At 47.5% G+C, this 18,420-nt stretch overlaps 1 protein-coding gene and 1 long non-coding RNA gene across 2 annotated transcripts; both read left to right on the forward strand.

The window, feature by feature from the left end:
* Nucleotides 1-629: 629 nt before the first annotated feature.
* LOC139051763 (uncharacterized) lies at nucleotides 630-2,622 on the forward strand. Its single transcript, XR_011509535.1, has 2 exons — nucleotides 630-1,092; nucleotides 1,866-2,622. It is a non-coding gene; the product is annotated as an uncharacterized lncRNA (long non-coding RNA).
* Nucleotides 2,623-11,020: 8,398 nt separating this feature from the next.
* Nucleotides 11,021-15,049, forward strand: LOC135914753 (uncharacterized). Its single transcript, XM_070528673.1, has 2 exons — nucleotides 11,021-11,191; nucleotides 12,537-15,049. Exons 1-2 carry the CDS (start codon nucleotides 11,141-11,143, stop codon nucleotides 14,007-14,009), a joined length of 1,524 nt encoding a protein of 507 aa, XP_070384774.1. The 5' UTR covers nucleotides 11,021-11,140; the 3' UTR covers nucleotides 14,010-15,049.
* Nucleotides 15,050-18,420: the final 3,371 nt, after the last annotated feature.

Below are 18,420 nucleotides of genomic sequence, written 5' to 3' on the forward strand. Positions count from 1 at the left end.
CGTTGCTCGTCGGTGACGTGGGGCAGTTGAGAAACAGATAAAGCGCAAGCGTGGTATCGGTGTCAGTAATGACGGGTGATTCGTCCACTGGATAACGTGAAAAAGTGTCTGCGTCTTGATGTAAACGGTCCGATTCGTTTATGAATATTCTTGTAAGCGCAGAGCCCAGTGACCAAGCCGACCGGTAGCACCCTTTAGTGACGAAAGCGAGCAGAGTGCATGATGGTCCGTGATTACCGAGAAGTGCGTCCCATACTAATATGGGCGGAATTTAGAAACTGCCTGGATGAGAGGCAGGCATTCGCGCTCTGTAATCGAATAGTTGCTCTCCGCTCTTGAGGCGGCGGCTAGCGTAGGCGATGGCTCGATCTTGTCCCCGTTGGCGTTGCGAATCGCCAACCTCCACCAAAGATGTTAGGCGAACGATGGATTAATTGAACACTCAAGACTATTTACAAAGTTTATTTACAAAAACAACGGCAGCACTGACCAGTTCAGCCGACAGTTCGAGAATCAGGAGCACTTCGTCTTCGTCGGGGCGCCCACGCGCATCGCCCAAAAGAAACACGCGATATGCATGTACGAGCTATATTTCCTGGAAAGTGTTCTAGGCGCGTGAGTAGAAGAAAATGAAGAGCACAGCAGGGAGCTGTCTCGTGCATCGCGCAGCCGCCTCCATTCTGTGGGAGCAACTAGGCGCGTTCGTCCCGCAGTGCTTCATCTAAACAATCCAGCAAGCTTTCCAGGACGCGACCAGCGGCAACTCCTTCTTTTCCGCCCAGCAAAACTCTTGCGACGTCTCGTGTCAGTCATGATGCAACGGCCTCAATTCGATGCCATGACTTCGCACCAGGACACAAAGACGACTGGCCACGGATTTCGCCATGCTGCTCAACAAGACGACGGCTGCGGCCGCATTCGGGGGTCAGCAACTGTGTCCGCACAAGGTCACCCTCGATCTAAACGTTCTCGTGGGTGGACGAAACGCGGCAGGGATCCCGGGGTCTTTCCTTCTGGCGGCTGCTACGTATCGGCGTTCCATTGGTCCGGAGATGCTTGCCGAAGCGTCTTGGTCAACGGAACAGTCGACAGGTGAATATTTTTACATGTTCTATGAGCGTAACCATATCATTTCTGAGAGATATAGTTTAAAACTAGCCTCCATGCAGTGCTCTAGCGAGACGTCACCCTCATCTTGGTGGCACCGTACACACAAGGTCCGTGGGAATGATGGCGCGAAACAATTTTAGGGTTATTTTGGATTCTTCTTATCACTTAGAGGCATTCCGAATAGAAACCTGCATCTCTTTTGTACATTGAGTGCGCAGGCGCCTTCAATCTGTTCAGCGGGCATGTTGAAGCTTGCCTAAATGTGTTTCATGTACCGAAGAAGGCCGAACACAAAGAGAACAAACGCTACACTGCGTTTGCTTCGTGAGGGTGTGTTCTTTTAGTGTAAGCCTTATTGGATTGCCTGTGATGCTTTCAAGTAACCAAAAGCTGAGGAAGGAGAAGTATTTTGTTTGTAACCGGGTATTTGCCCCTGGCAGGTTGTTTTCGGTAATAAAACGTAGAAAATCATGGTTAGGTGCCATCTGCTTTTGACAACACTTCTAGAGGAATGACGATTTTTTTACATATGCGCCCAGGCGCCTAATGCATTGCTGTACGATTAGGCTCTGAATAAAATAATAATAAAGATAAATAATTTGATCTTTTCTTACTTACATGCTGTTTAAGTGTTTAGCATTGAAATTCATTATGTGAACGAAAAATATGATAAAGGAGAACAAATAAACTATCAAGTAACATTTATCAACCATGATGCAAAGAGTCTGATTTGCTGCGAAATTTTTATACTGTAGCGGGAAGCCCCACCAAGGAGTCAGCCATTGTGGTCGCGGGTCTGCTGGTGCAATCTCGGCGTGGCTTCTCGCTCCAGCTTCACCAACCAAGACGAGGGTTCACAGGAGGCGGAACGAGCTCGCAGCTGGTACAGTGTGTCATCCCAGGAGCCGCCAACCCCACGTCCTGAAAAACTCCGCCCACCGCCTGACCATAGCAGGAGCACTGCGCAGTCCTGGCCACAGTTCCAGCGGCGGTGCTTGGCGCAAGGGCGGCGTGTCTCGCTGCGAGTGCACCAACAGTTTTTGCGTGGATGGCTCCGCGCGTGGAGTCGAGGAGCCCGCCGTCGTCGCCTTCGACGCGCTGCCCCGTCCCACGGCGAGCACCACGGGAGCTTCAACGCACGTGCGGGGAGTTCCAGTTCCGCGTGGCCGAGCACTGCGCCGCTATTGCGACTTTGGCGGAGTAATTTTCACACGGATTCTCGCAGTTTTCAAGCAGTACAAGGACGTCCTGGCTTTTCTTCCGGACATTATAGGCTTCCATAAAATCGGCTCTGCAATCGTCGATCCGGAAGCCTGACGGCGCGCGCGAAACTTTCCCGAAAAGGCGTATCTCGAGAATTCCGCGGATGACGCGGCTCACAGTAGACGGGAACATTTCTGCGTTGTATTTTTTTCGTCGAGTCCTGTCGGAACTTGAATGCCGCTTCACTCTAAGATCAGCGAGGTGTTACATTTTTTGTGTTTTTAAGTAAATATATTGTCACGTGTGCGATATTCGTAGTTTTTCCTGAATATTTCCTTTTTAGAGGGCCATCCTTTTTGCATTCTCGGAATTAACGCATATCTCCTTGTTATAACGGTCATGAGATGGCACATCTTGACTTCACATATACCTAGCTTACAATGAACAAAGCCAATAAAAGGGGAAGAGGGGACACATGAAGCACTGCGATCTTTGTCCCCGCTTCGCTCTTTTTTCGTCCTTGTTTATCGTCCACTACGTACGTGAAGTTAAGATCTACCAATTCGTTCAAATCGCCGCACCAATCAAATTAATTTCTCTTTGCCTGGCAGGTATAACCTGCGACTTAGTAGCTTATACCTATATCTCCTGTTTAGTTTACAGTTAGGACGTCTCATATCTAACTTCAGGGAAAATGGTAGGCTGCACACGTTTAAGGTGGCCAGTCAGCCGGCAATAATTTCTGAAGGGATACTGACTAGACATCCGAACTAAAAACTAAAAACGCAACAGCAGAGGGGAAGATTAAGATAATAAATTTATGGATTGCCTCACACCCATAGCTGATTAATGTGTATACACAAATGACGTCGCCCTTTACAAAACCAAGGAGGTTCGAGTCGACGGGCATGCTTTTCAACACGCAGCATTCTTTACAGGCATCGCCCTCGGGGTCACGGATAATAATAATAATAATATTTGGGGTTTTACGTGCCAAAACCACTTTCTGATTATGAGGCACGCCGTAGTGGAGGACTCCGGAAATTTTGACCACCTGGGGTTCTATAACGTGCACCTAAATCTAAGCACACGGGTGTTTACGCATTTCGCCCCCATCGAAATGCGGCCGCTGTGGCCGGGATTCGATCCCGCGACCTCGTGCTCAGCAGCCCAACACCATAGCCACTGAGCAACCACGGCGGGTCGGGGTCACGGATAATAGAAGCCGTTCAATGCTTGGCGTTATGACAAAATGTCCTGAGCTGCCGCGGTGGCTTACCGACTATGGTTTTGCACTGCTAAACAGGAGGTCGCGGGATGAAATCCCGCCTGCGGCGGCAGCATTTCGATGGGCCTGGAATGCAAAAACGCGCGTTTCCAGTGCATTGAGGGCACATGCGGGTGAAACTTAGCCTCGGGTTCCCCATTGAGGCGGGCCCCTTAATGAAATTGCAGTTTTGGCGCGTGAACTCCTGGAATTAAATAAAATTAAACAAAATATCCTTTACATGTGGGTGCGGTTTGAAGGCAACATATAGAACCGTTGGGCCGTTGTTAGGGTGTTGGTTGGCGGTAAAGTTCAGCTGCAGGACCGCCCTGCACTGGTGTCCATTGATGAGTTAGACGTGGGGTTCTCGCTGCTCCATTTATTGTGAGTGAGACGGAGTGTCGCCGTTTCATCGATGCCTGGAGGCTTGACAGGCATTACACAAGTCTGCCTGTGCCTCGATTTCGTTTAGTTCTGTTTGAACCTTCAGTTCCGCTCACTCGGTGGTCGGTAGCACGCCTATTCCAGCGTTTCTTCTCTACTTTGTAGCGTTGTGACCAGGCCGTGGTGCTTGTTCATTTCCCGGAATACTATTGTGCACGGGTACCCAGACAATGTGGAAATCTTTGACTTCATTTGTAAGCAACATGACTCAGCGATACATGTTGATTTTGTAAGGGGTGCAGTCACAAAATAGGATTATTTATTATAAACTATTTGCTTTAGGCTATGTGGATTATTGTGGCCGGTTGACAGGGAACTTTGCAGCACGTGCACCCTCCAAGTGTGTCCTAATATGCAGCTATGCGTCACTGTGTCCGTCTTGCACTGATGCATCAGAGTACATACGAAACGCGATGCGTGACGCCCCTAGGCTGGATAATGTGCTCGTACCATGTCCTTTTGCTTGAGTTGCCCGTTTATATAGAAGAAAGGAACGACATAACGAAACGATGCAATTCCCGCCAAAGACGCATATTTAGCAAAGTGTGCTAGAACAAATAATTTCATTTACTGGTAGTAATTCTATCTATCTATCTATCTATCTATCTATCTATCTATCTATCTATCTATCTATCTATCTATCTATCTATCTATCTATCTAATCTATCTATCTATCTATCTGTCTTTCTGTCGGTCTGTCTGTCTGTCTGTCTGTCTGTCTGTCTGTCTGTCTAACTAACTAGCTAGCTAGCTAGCTAGCTAGATAACTAAGTGACTGACTAACTTACTAACCGTTTTCCCGCCAATCGGGGTCACTGTGTAGTCCATGGTCCAGTGGTACGCTACCGCACGTGGCTGCCGTGCGGAATGAACAGGATTTAAAACCTACCGTCGTACCACTGCCAACAGGCCATTGCTGCAAGCGGTGGTGGGAGCTTAATGAGGAGGAAGACTCCGTCTGCAAGAATATTGTCGAGCTTGACTAGCCTCTTTCAAACAAGCCTGTTTTGTAATGGTCAAAATGTTTGGAGCTTACCCGGATTTACATTTTATTTAAAGCTTTCCCTCTCTCCATTGCATTTAATCGCCAGCATCTTGAACAATCCCCGTAGTGGTTACGAGGAGGTCGTCTACGAGTACGACTGCAAGCATCTCTTGAAGCTGCCGTATATGACGATATCACGTGCAACCAGCCTTAACACCTATCTGTGACGAACGCCCGGGGAGAGCTCAAGTTACACCACAGGGACGCCATATGGCAGGCTCTGCACACCAATCTCTCATTGACGAAATAACTGGACACGCAAAGGACAGGCTGCACACGATCATACAACATGACCAGGAGTTCTTCGACAAACACATCTTTGAAAAACACGTCATTCTCGTCGCCATCTACTTGCAGTCGCCCGATGCGTACGTCAGGCACCTCGAAGGAGGAGGAGGAGGAGGAAATAAAAAGAGAAGGCATGGATGTTAACTAGACATGCGTCTGGTGGCCTCCTCTACTCTGGGGGATGGGAAAGAGGGAATAGAAAGGTGTGATAGAGAGAGTGGGAGGAAAGGGTGGAAAGGCGTGGAGAGCTCGCACACACACGCGGAGGGCCTGAGCAAGTCAAAGGCGTTCACATAGGCTAGTCGCCTCAAAACAGACAAAAGTGCATTCAACAGCTTCACTTCGAGCGAGACCCCGTAGGGAGAGGCGTCTTCGCGGTTCGCAGCACCACCTGGCACCCATCAAGCGTTATGACCTCGTCGGGCACTGAATGGGCTTAAAGTCAAGGTGCAGTGCCGTCGCCGTGTGCAACAACATTGTCAGGCGCTGTTTTGGGGTCAAATTCATTAGGCTACGTTTGTCGCCCCACGTTGACGATACGCTAGTGTACAGCAGCGGAGGAGACATCTCCATGGGTCAGGCAACTTACAACGGCCAAAACATCGCCGTCATCGCCTTCCACGTCAGTCTCAAAGCCATCTAAGAGATGGTGCAGCGATTCATGTCAATCCACCTAATAGCTGACACCAAGACTGCGTTCATACCTTCGTACGACGGTGCTTGGGAACGAGACATGCCCCTCGCCCCCTGCGGGGTCCTTAACATCAACCTCTTGAAGTTTCAAAAACGTGTGGATCCGCCGTACACGAGGGAGGCGTATGGCGTCAAGCTGGACTCCCTCGACATTGTGCCCATGGCAAGGGCTGGAGGTGTGTTCGATTAAAACTTCGTCCGCGTAAGCAGAAACATGAGAACTCACACGCATGCGTCGTACGTGTCTGTCCAGCACCCTATGCTAGCGTGAATGAAGCTCGCGAATCCACGCAAAATGGTCGCTTGACTGGCCGCTCCGGGAACTTTGCGTTTTTTCAGGAGCTTCTTTCACGCTCAGAAAAACACTTTTATGTAACCAGTATTTAGCAACAGAAACCTGTATCGGGAGTTTTTCATGTTGCTCTACAATTTTCACCTTGACATTTTTCATCTAATTATAATATTCGAGAGGTTGAATAAGAATTAAGATTTATTAAGCAATTAGGCCTAATTAAAAGAATAATCCGATTATATCCAAGCGACCGTGAACAACATTACTTTAATTCGGTACACCTACGTGGCATTTGCATATTTTAAATCTTGGTGCATGATAGTTGGGACATCCAGTTACAGAGATATCAGGTTACGCGAACATGTGTATTCTTTGCTTCCCAGAGTAGCTGCTTTAGTGATAGCACGTGTTTTATGCATTGATTTTCTCTTAGTCTTTCCTTCCTTTGTCTCTAAGCAAAAATAATTAGCCCTTTCACAACTTTACAGATAAAATAATGTTTTCCCCATAAATTCATTTCGATATAAAACAAACGATTGCATCACGTTCAGTGTTGACTCTAGGAAGCGCGATAAATTTTAAGGAAGTTCAAAGCGTGTCACAAAGGCCACGGTGCACAGCCAAAAGGCGCAGAGTACGCAAGCACCTATCGGCGCGCAGCTTTAGAAGCTTGGGGAATGCAGTGCGTAGATTCCAATGGCCAACGCCGAAGAAGAGATCGAATTGAATTCAGCTGTTTTACATTCCAAAACCACGATTTACTTATGAGGCACGCTGTAGTGGAGTAGACCGGATTAATTTTGGCCACCAGGGCATACTTAACGTGCACCCAGTGCAGCCGCAGAAGATATAATACGGGCGTTCTCTTAGACAGCTTTTAGCATGTATCGTGGCTTGAAACTTTGGCACAGCTAATCATTACGTGCTCTTCTCCTTAAAATAATGCTTCCAAATATATGTCGTAGCGTCCTTCAGCTTGGAACCGAAAGTAAAAGCTTTCAGTAACAAAAAAAAAATCCCAATCGCAACGTGCTTGCGTACGCGGCGTTAGCTTCGTTGCTGTTATCACGGACGTTGTTAAGATTGCGGTCGTCGTTGTCGGCTTCTCTACTGATGTTTCCGGTTCCACTTACGTTTCCCTTTGAGTGCCTGTAAAAAACGCTCTCGAAAAAAAGGTTCCTAAAAACGTATAATAACGGGTACAAATACAAACTTTATCAGGCCATACTATGCCTATCTACAAACTGTTTGCTATAGCTTCAAAAATTCGGACTTATCGAGTGTTGCCTTTACTAAGAAGACTCTGTGAATGCTGCGGTTGGGTCTTAGCCGAGGTCTGTTATGGTGTGCAGTCATGGACCTAGTGCGATATTTGGATGAAATGTAGTTTATTTCGTTACAATGGATTGACAGTGATGCGTTATCACCTGGAGCGAATATGTACACACGCAACGTTACACAAATTTACGTTCATAAGAGAAGCTAGAAAGCTGGCCTAGTTGATTTGATTAGTGAGACATATTTATGGTACTGACAAGAAAAAAAGCGAACATGCAACACAAAGACAGGACGGGCACTGAAGTGCGTCCCAGTGCCGTCAGTGCCCGTGGTGTGTTCTTCATGTTGCGGGTTACCGTTTTTCTCAGCGCGGTGAGCTTGTTCCAATCTTTAATTGTTCAGCTACCCACATACATAAGTGCTCATTGGTAATGTCTGTGTTCCCAGGAATGCGGGTATATATACAAATCAGGCCATCCTCAAAGAAATGTCACGTGGTATTTCGAAGAATGCGTACAGCAATATCGTTCTCGCTGTTTCATTCTTTTCTTTTTTTGTTTTTTACCTGGGTAGTAATTACTAGTACTTGCGGCGTTGCTACTTCCAGTTACTGAGATTTTAAAGAAATTTATAACAAGGTGATGCTAACTTACGGTTATTGAAATTTTATAGAAGTTCGTGACACGACCCAAGCTTTTTCAATTTTCAATTTCTGTTGCAGCTTTTCGTAGCTCTTGTTTAGGTTTGATACGCAATTAACGGCACTGCGACGAACTGCTGGCTAGTTTTCACGCAATTACTGCGCTTTTTTAATCAATTTTACAGTTTTCTGGAGAAAAAGTGCCTCTGTAACCAACTGGAGCCAATGCGTAAAATGAAAAACACGAAAAAAGTATTTTAGGGGAAATTCACAAGCGGCAAGTGATTCACAATTCAGAAGTGATCACGTACTCCCAACGGGATACACTGTGGACCAATATTACTTCTTTAAACAATGCAAGGCGTTCGGAGGCAGCTTCACGAGGCGCCTTCGCATATTGAAAACGAATGCCGTGCCCTGCAGAGAACGGTGTAGAGTTGAGTTTTCTGCGCTGAAATATTCGATCACGAAATAATTAAAGAAGGCAATTGCCGTTAAAGGAATTATTTATTCCTACTGATATATACCGTGAAGAAGTTTGTGTGCGCCCTCTCCGAACCGTACAGTAGAGAAGACATGACCACTCGAGGGTGTCCGCCTTTGTTGACATAAAGCAGGCATGTGACACATGATTGCTTTAGGAATTCTCAGAGAACATATCTATGGTGTCGACGAAATGTAAGTTACAAAATATCAGAAAGGAAACTTTTGTTCCAATCAGTGTCTATTATTTCGTGCTGCTGCTTCTGCGCCTTATGGCATAGAGGCGTTAGCATTACGTGAATGTTATTGTGCGTCGTGATGGCATTTATAACGTTTTTGCGTAGCTCTGACTGTTTCCAAGTTTTTTAAGTACGCTTTTCTGCTGGTCGGCAAACCTCAGCCGAAGCACTTATACAGGCCCAGAAGTTGACACCAGAGGCGCCACCGTCAGGAGAAGCCAATCAGTGATCCGCGCTCGCTCGGCCGCAGCCGCGCGCTCCAGCCGTCCGGGAAAGACGGCCATGTTTCTTGGCCAGTTATTATTATTTATGCATTTACAATAAGAAGGATAGTCAAGGTCGGCTGCGTTTATAGTTCGTTGAGGATTACCAAGCAAGTGGCTGATTGCCGCACATTGAGAGATCCGACGGTGGAAACGCGCTAGAGTAAAAATAACCGAGAAGGCTCACCCAATAAACTTGGGCTCTGAGAAAGTGCACAACGTAGAAATCCCCCACAGTTATATCGATATGTTAAGTGACGTCGAGTGGAACATCATTGGATCAAGTAAGAATACACCTTCTGCGTCAATCTAGAATATATTCAACATTGTGCTGAGCAATTTTGTCAGCAAGTTCAAAACTGCTGAATCAGCGAAAAAAAAAAGTCTAAAAAGAATACTGCCTTTTATTCTTGATATTTTGCTCTTTCAAGATCCAGCAAAGTCAAGCTCACCAGAAGGAACTTCCGTTATTTAATAATTCGTGTGTATATATATATATATATATATATAAAATAGTGGATCGTCTGGCGTAAAAAACGACCTGCACATCCTGCGACTCGGTAACGGCTATTCATCGGCATATGTCTATGGCTGCATATTGGATACTCATTTTATTCACATAGAGTAGAGATTTTTCTTTTGTAAATATTCGGTATTATTTCCCTAACAGAGGGGCCAATATAATTTGCCAGTCAGCCTTCATTCCTTTGGCGTCTGGCGTTGTCTCTTGCCGAAAAATCACGAATTATACCACGTGTAATTACCAACAGCACAAAATTTGACAGTCACTCCTGTGTAAGCGAAAGAGGATGAAGGCGACAGCCTGCGCGCCGTCCAGTCTAACCTGCGTCCTAAAGTGCTAAAGCAGCCCTAAAGCCTTCACATTTTCATTCAAATGCTGTTACTTCCTCTTACTTGTTTTCTCCCACCAAAGGTCACGGGCTCGAGTGCCTTAATTAACTCTATGGTGATTATATATGTGCCCTAATTAACTTCGCCTTAATTACCACAAAGGGTCGATGGTTCGACTCCCTCTATAGGCCGTATGTTCAACCCCCACGAAAGGTTGAGGTTCTGACTCCAATTTTGCTGCCATGGAATTTTGGTGCCATTGAATTTACCGGACCGCGACATTTTCGACCCATGAGCCATCTAAGGCTTGCACCTTAAAAACAGAGACCGTTCAAAACACATTTTTCTTGCGTCTCTGATCTTGTGTCTTTCCTCGTTCCTATTGATTGTGCTGTAGTTAAATATGAACCGGTTGACTCTTACCCACTTCCTTTTGTAATAAAGGTAATATAGATTTCGCGCATCTTCGAGGTTGGTTTCGTTTGGTGCCTACGGTTGAGACCCAGCCCACTAAAGAGGATCGGCCACGATCCGGGCGGCGGTACATAAAAAAGAAAATACTTAAATAGAATGTTGTAATTGCAGAATGAGATCATGAATCAATACTAATCGTTAATACAAATTTTCGGGATTTATTACTGTAAAATTTGAATTAATAGTTTTGTGTATACATTCAGCAAAATAAAACGATAAGGTTCACATAGCAGTCTCTTTGTTTCACTTACAAAAATGCATATGGCGCCGCATACGTTCCTATTGCTTCGAGTGCAGCACTTCACTGGCGCATCAATTCGGCTCGTCCTCTTTTCTGGTTAAGCAGGCTTGTTGCACAGAAACACGCAGCATGTCATGAACGGGTCCACCTCGCGTCACGTGATGCAGCCCCGAGACAGCGTGCCACGAGCAATGCGTGACCACGAAAGGGCGCTGATGATCACGTGATCCGCGCGAGTCACGATCCAGCCACCGGCCCAGCTCGGCTCCAGGGATTAGCGCCCAGCATCGCGTCCAAACCTAGAGGCGGTCCAGCTCCGCGGCCCATAATGGCGATAATGCCGATGGACTTGAGGCGACGACGATGCTCCAGCGACAACGTAAGGCCCTTCCCTCACACTTAGTTATGTTCGTCGCTGCGGTAAAGAAGAGATTTTTCCGACGCAGCGGTATCTAACCGTTGGTGTATGTCGCTGTGCTCTTGAGCTCGAGGTCGAGGTTTTGACTCTCGTCCTAGATAGCCGCATTTCGATGATGGCCGCATTGCTATTTTCTTAGACGGTGAAGAGATTGCTACGAAACACGAACTAGAGGATCAAGTTGAAAGTAGCATCCGGCACAATTTGAAAAAAAAAGAAGAATAAGTAAAACACTTCTGATCTCGGCACAGCTTCATGGAAACTACGAGGAAGTGCTATGTTCAGTGATTCGGCAGTCAATCTTTAAGCAAGCTGTGAACCGGGGACGGAAATGCACAGCGTTGTGCGTGAAGTGAGTCACTGCGTAATAAACGCAGGCAATGCTAAACACGCATTAATGTTGTGTAGGCGCCTTTATACTGTATTGGCATTTGAAGTTTAGTTGATAGTACCGGAAAGTGGCCGCGGTAGGTGCGCTGATGTGGATATACGGCAATGCTGGGCACGGCCAAACCAGAACTATTCCATTTGTAGTAAGGCTATCTTTGCGTTTTACCGTTCACATACATCTCCTATATGTTGATTAACATGTAGAAGGACTATTTGCAGCTGGTTCGTCAGCCTGCGCATGGTCAGTTTCTGTGGTCACTTATAACAAATGGAGTTACGATTATGCTTTGGGAAGTGACTTTGACATAATGAGTAAAGAAATGAATGCTTATGGCGCCCCAAACTTATGTTTCTCAGTTACCTGGTAGCGGGGTGGCGGCTTCAAGGTCGAGGTTCTCTAGTGCTCGATGGTGCCTCTGGGAATGGAGTAGGCAAAGCTCTGACGTGCAACGACAGGCTGCGCAAGTTCAGTTACATCTCCGTGGTTCTCCCTCCTGATTGGCTTGCGCAAGGTGCAGGACAGCCAACATATTTTTCGACAAGCTGTACACGCTTGAACTCTCTCAAAAGTGAAGTGGATACTTCTGAGTCACTGTTAGAATGAAGCTGACCTATAATTATTCTTGAAGTAAGCAAACGGCAAATAGCGGACACCCAGTGCATTCGTCTGCCATTTCCGCTTGCACTTTGGTGCAAGCGAAAATATATAATGTATAGCAATGATTATAGTCATCGCCAGGCTTCTTTGTTAACAAGCAACTTGTGGGTAGGCCTTTCAGAGAGAGCTCCTTAGTCATAGCCCGTGTGTGTGCAGCTCACTACTCGGGATTGCAGCACGTATCAGAAAAACGTCATTTTATCGCTGTGGAACGTGAAAATAGGCAGGCGTACAGACCCGACGGGTGTTTGTCCCCAGGTTTGCGAGACGAGACCATGGAGAGGCCGCCTGCGAGAGTACCCCGAGTGCCTGGTCGGCAGCTGTCCCGGCCTGTGGCCGTCGGTGAACCAGCTCGCTTCCAGCCTTCGCTGCCCGCGGATCAGCCGGAACCATTCTCGGGTGGACCTCGACAAGTCGTGCACAGCCAACGCAGCCGACAGCGGCTTCCTCCTTGCGGAGCGGTCCCAGCGCAACATATCGCTCTTGGTCGTCAACATCGAGCTGCGCAAAGGACGGCTGACCGCGGCTTGCCTGCGCAGACGCGCGGTTCCTGCAGCGTTGAGCTTGCAGCACAGGCACTCGGTCGAGCTGGTTTACTGGATACTGATGGACTACCGCTGTGTAGACATCGTGGAGCTGTGCGAGTCGCACATGTCTCCAAATAAGTTTCTGTTCCGGAGCGAGTTCCAACTCATCCGAAAACTGAGGCCCGCCAAGCTCTGCTACCACCTGCTGGACGACAACCCGCCTAGGAATCTGACTGACTCGCTCCGCTCCCCCGTGACCACGTTCGACATGCTGGAGTCTAGGAGCGTGCGCTTCTCGAGAGTCAGCATTCACGAGCCGAGTGAACTGCCCGACAGGTTCGAGACCATGCGCGCGCTCCTCTTCCGTGAGAACAAGTGCGACGTGCCCGATGCTGAGGCGCTGATTCGCTGCTGCACCACGCACCGTAGTCAGGAAAAGATTCACGTCGACGAGACGTTCAAGTTGATCGTCTGCTGCTATGTGCTGGCCGAACTAGTATCCCGCAGCGCGGTCATCGAGAAGCTTGTCATGAGCCGCTGTGTGCACAGTGCGCCCCACGAGTTCGCAGCTCTCACGGGTTCTCGGGCCGTCGGAGATCGGTGCGAGCTGCTCGGAACGTTCGAGATGCAGAACTTCGAGCAGGACGACGCAGACATCCCGGACCTATCCAGCGCGCTGAACATCAGCGCGTACGTGAAGACACCGAACGTCACATGCACCACCACCTCCCCAGGCCTCCAATTGACTGCGGCGCCTGATATATGGCACGTCGCGACACTCGGCAAAATTTACATGAGCGGCTATTTGGTCCCTGTTGACTTCTTGAGAGAGAGGACGATCGAGGTCAATGCCACGCTCAAGAAGCTAACAGTCAGCCAGGCGTGTCTTAACAGAGATTATGACTCGCGGCTTGTAGATGCTCTGTCGGTCAACTGGATGCTTGAGCTCTCGAGCCTCGGCACGGTAGTGCAGCCGGGTCTGGGAAATTTCTGGGCGCAAGTCGGCGAGAGAGACCAGAGAAGCAGGATAGAGCTCACTTGCTGCTACGCTGCGACCGACGAGGTGATCGGTTGTCTACAGTGCGTCCTCAAGATCTCGCACGTCCCATTAGAACTACCCGTTTTTCTGGCCTGGCCCGAGTACCAGGAACTCGATCACGGATTCTACTATTGGAACGCAAACGTCTGGAGTCTTCTGGTATGATGGGCCATAACTTGGCCTTCCTGCTGTCCACTGTATTCGTCAGCTGGCTGTACCTCGAGAAAGCCCTGGTGGCCTTCGCCAAGCACACTTCTCAGGCCGGGAATCAGCGCATATTTACAAGCTGGAGCCGCATCCTCTGCTCCCTCATCTTCGGTGGCTGGACGTTCGATTACCACGCGGCGACCGCCTTAAGTGACATGCTGCACAGGAGTAGCTCCCTGAACCATGTCACGTTCGACGCGGTGTTGCCCGAATCCGCCGTCTCCCTGATGGAAGGGCCGCGAGGCCTAGAAACAAATTACACGCCCTTAACCATCAGAGACTGCGAGCACCACTACCACGCGCCGAACGTGTTCGGGCTGCGCGACGGCGTTCGTGTTGCCGTCCGGCTACACACGTGAGGTGGCGGCCACGCTACTGAAAAACGTGCTCGAGAGCCGGTAGCTACTCATTAACCTGTTCCCACTGGCTGGCCTGACCGAAGCCGAGGTGGCCTAGGCGGTAACTCGGTGACAATGACACCGGAACCAACACTTCCTGGCCCTCGCTGGTATCACGAGGGAAAAAACTTTAGTGTTATCATGACCTAGCGAGTAGTCAGCACCCACGCGAGCTCAGTGAAGTTAATTTCTACAGCTGGATAAAGATAAAATGTCATAGCAAAGACTTGATATGTCGAAGACAGGACAGTAATCCTGGGCCATTGTGTCGCTTGAGTTTGACTACATATTGTAGCGAACCGAATGAGAGTACATCACGGCTAGCCGTTGCAATACTGCTGGAGATACCGAAGCTGCAGAACTAGGTGTACGCGAAGAGAGAATTGGGGGACGTTATGTGTGTTTTAGATTTGATACATGCATATCAGTTTGCGTTGGACACAATGTGTGCGGCATCAGGCGCTTGAGAACGGTTGGCTCACCGCAGTGAGAATGGCACTGGCAATACCCGCTTGCAGGATTTGACTTTTACTTCCACATTTACAATTTTTTGCGCAATTCATCACGAGCAAGTGATAAAACCAACAATTCTTGAATGACGAGATCTGGTAATGGTGCTCAACATTCTGCAGAATTACCATCCCTTCTGTTCAGTGTTCTTTTTTCTTAACAGTGTATTTTTCTCGAAGTGGTTTTTTACATTAAGTTTCAACTAAACGGCGCATAAAGTTATGTAGCTCTAAGTGGATTTTACTTAGGCCAAGAACATCAATACGGCATATTGGTTGCAACAGTTTTTTTATTCTCTCGCGAACCTTAGAACATACGCCTAAGCATAAACATATGCCTGAGCTTTAAGTGCGTTAACTATTTTGGCGTGCAATTACGCCTTGTGTAACTGACAGCTAAGGCGGTTGCGTTAACATAGCTAGTGAGATCAAGAAGGATTTCTGAAGTCTACTAAAATCGCTAGCAGTTTAGAGTTAACTAGCTTTGAAAAATGAACACTTTATTTTTGATAGAGGCCATGGCAACAAGATGTAGCTGCAAGGAGCGCTACAGAACTAGCAACGCAAAGGGCTATCCCACTAACTGGTTCCCTGTGAACTTGTGTTAAGTGCTAGTTTAAGCGTGGTGCGTATGGTGTTCCCTGTACACAGGTCCAGATAAACGCGTCTACGTAGTCATTCAGGAGGAAAGATTAAATACGTTCACGCATATATTAGCGATGTTAATGTATAGCTGTTGCTATCTACAACTTGTATAATGGTCGTTATTGGTGACCACATAGTATTTGATGGCAGGAAGTTTCATGACGGCAGTCGCAGGCAGGGGCCTTCAGATGTGAAGTTGGGGCTTTGAACGTGCTTATATAAGGCTCCGTCGCGCTTTCACCATGGAAGCTTGCGACGATGAGGGACATTAAGAATTGCAATAGTGAGGAGAGCGAGAAAATTCTACAGAAGAGCAGCAGCAGTGACTGTATAACATTTTAAACGCTCCAAGGCCAATTGCTTTTGTGGATGTTTGCCGAATTTATCAATGTATTCGTTTAGTAGGGCGAGTCGTTGAATGGTAGCACGTGTACGAACGCAGGCTGCCAGTTTATTGGTAATTCGCATATGTGCATTCACCCTCATCCTCCTTTGTTTCTCGGGTAGTTAAGACCATGCTTCAATTAAACAGCATATAATTATATGATTTTCTCGCTACGCCGTCGCATTGCTTGATAAAAACGGACAGCAGACATTATCAATTTCATTAGCTCTGAATTATTCTACAGCGACAGCAGTATTCTCCAGCTGCGAAGAGAACCACCTCGTTGTTGCTCTTGCCTTTAACTTCGGCCAGGTGCACATGAGGGGGCTTTCGCCAAGGTTCAAAATGGAAACGCATTAAAAAAAATTGCGAACCGCTAACGTTATGGTCACTACTCAGGGTGTCTACCAAGTTGACATTTCCAAATTCCCCGAGTTTTCCAGGTTTTCCCTGAGCACCTTTGCGAAATTCCCTGAATGAGTCAGATCTTTGTTTTATGTCAAGACAGGCTGACACCACGTTGCCCGATGCTGTCACTCTCTAGTAAGCATGCTGAAACAAAAAAATGACTTAATCCAGTTTGAATAGTAAGGAGTAATATATATTTTATTTAAAAAGAAAACAGAAGGAAGGTGTTAGTAAAATGCACAGCGAAAGAAATGGTAAAGCCCATTCCAAATTGAGTCGAACATTTTCAAATACGAATGAAAAGGAGATGCATACATAAGTAAATATTTTTTTAATATCAGCTATTTCTATCAACTGATAGCAAGCTCATCTGTATGAGGTCCTGAACTTTGTCACAACTAAGGTTCTCTCTCAGCAGCTGAGAAGTCAACCTCAACTGTTCTGACATACTCAGCCCGTACACAACATCTCAGTGTTGGGTTTCACTGCGTAAACAATTTATTTTGGTTTGGAAGAGGGACACCTGTGTCTCAGCATCAGCCATCACTTAGTTTTTTTTAGCTCAAGCTCCTTCAAAAAGGTGGCGGCACCCTTCCTTTCCCGTTAATTCCTCAGTGCGTCGGTCCTTTCTGTCCTCATCCTCCTTCTACCACGCTTTCACCACATGGATCATCTGAAGCATCCTCTTGGTCAGTAGTACAGTCAACATTTGATTTCTTGGACTTCCGAGGGGCCGCAAAAAAAAATTGAAAAAAAAAACGGGCAGTCTGAAAAAAATTAATGCATGTCTTTAACTGCCTTTAAGGGCTAAAATTACCACAGGCACGTCTCAAAAAGCTCTGAAGGCCTGCCAGTACGCTTTTTAGGCATATCAGGGCTTGTACTGTGACAGAAGACGACGTGCACGCATGTGTAATTAAGTAATGTATACTGTGTCCCGCGACAATTTCCCCCTTCCCACGCTTGTTATGCTTCACCGCCTAACACTAGTGTACCGAGGCGAAGCTAACTTTCGCAGACTGGCTTTACGCAACGCGCTGTTCTCTGCGAGCTTCAAAGCCAATCGCTAGGATTACAAAGGCGGAGTCGGTGCCAGTGGTGATAGCGGCGAATTCTTTCAATGAAAAACACGGCACCGCACGGCAAGAAGCTTAATAGCGAACATAGAAGCAGCTAGGCCTGACGTTGCCGCGGTGGTGGTTACGGATTTGCGGATTTGCCTGCGAGAGTGCCGGTTCGAGGCGGCGAGATAATCAAAATAGCGGCGGTGGCGGCTTTGATTAATGCCATTTCAGACCTGCAGTCGGGGCAATATACATTGACTATATGGAGTACGTGGTGGTGCCGCAAAACCGTGCAAATTATCGGGCATGTCCGAAAAATCGGGCGTCTAGAAAATCGGTCGTTAACTACTCTGGCAATACATCGTGCCGATGACACGGCGTCAATAATGATTCGTTGCGATTCCTCTGTTACTGGAGCCAGCATTAACACGACTTTCGTTCCCTTTCAATAAAGTTACAGCTAATTTTCCCTGATGGAAGCACAAATTCCCCGAGTTTTCCCTGAGTTTTTCCAGACTGTTCAAATTCCCTGAGAATTCCCGGTTTTCCCGGTTGGTAGACACCCTGCTACTGTGTTGTGTTGTGTTGGGTTTAATGGCGCATAAGCAGCTTAGGCTATCATGCGCCAAACGCAAGGTCAGAGACACCCTGCTACTATTAAAATTTTCGACATGTCTAGAAGGGTCTTTCCACCCCCTCACCCGAAGTTGAATAGGGTGCAAGCCGTTTAGCTTAGACTTCTACAGACCAGCACATATCCGTGTCTGTCCGTTCTCCACGAGGCTTACCCCGACATGCATCGCGACGACGCCTGCCCGTCCTGCGGGTAGACCTCCACTCTAGCGCACATGCACTGGGAATGCGGGTCGACATACCCCCAAGTTCATCAAGGAAGAGTGGGACTCGCTTCTGCGTAGCCTCGCTCTAGAAAAGCAAATCCTGGCTGTCCGGCGTGCCCGC

This window comes from Dermacentor albipictus, unplaced genomic scaffold, assembly GCF_038994185.2.
Source record: "Dermacentor albipictus isolate Rhodes 1998 colony unplaced genomic scaffold, USDA_Dalb.pri_finalv2 scaffold_14, whole genome shotgun sequence".
Classification (NCBI taxonomy): domain Eukaryota; kingdom Metazoa; phylum Arthropoda; class Arachnida; order Ixodida; family Ixodidae; genus Dermacentor; species Dermacentor albipictus.

Coding starts and splice junctions, on each gene's coding strand:
- LOC135914753 (XM_070528673.1), top strand. CDS start 11,141: ATGGCGATAATGCCGATGGACTTGAGGCGACGACGATGCTCCAGCGAC. Junction 11,192..12,536: donor GACGATGCTCCAGCGACAAC/GTAAGGCCCTTC, acceptor GTTTGTCCCCAG/GTTTGCGAGACGAGACCATG.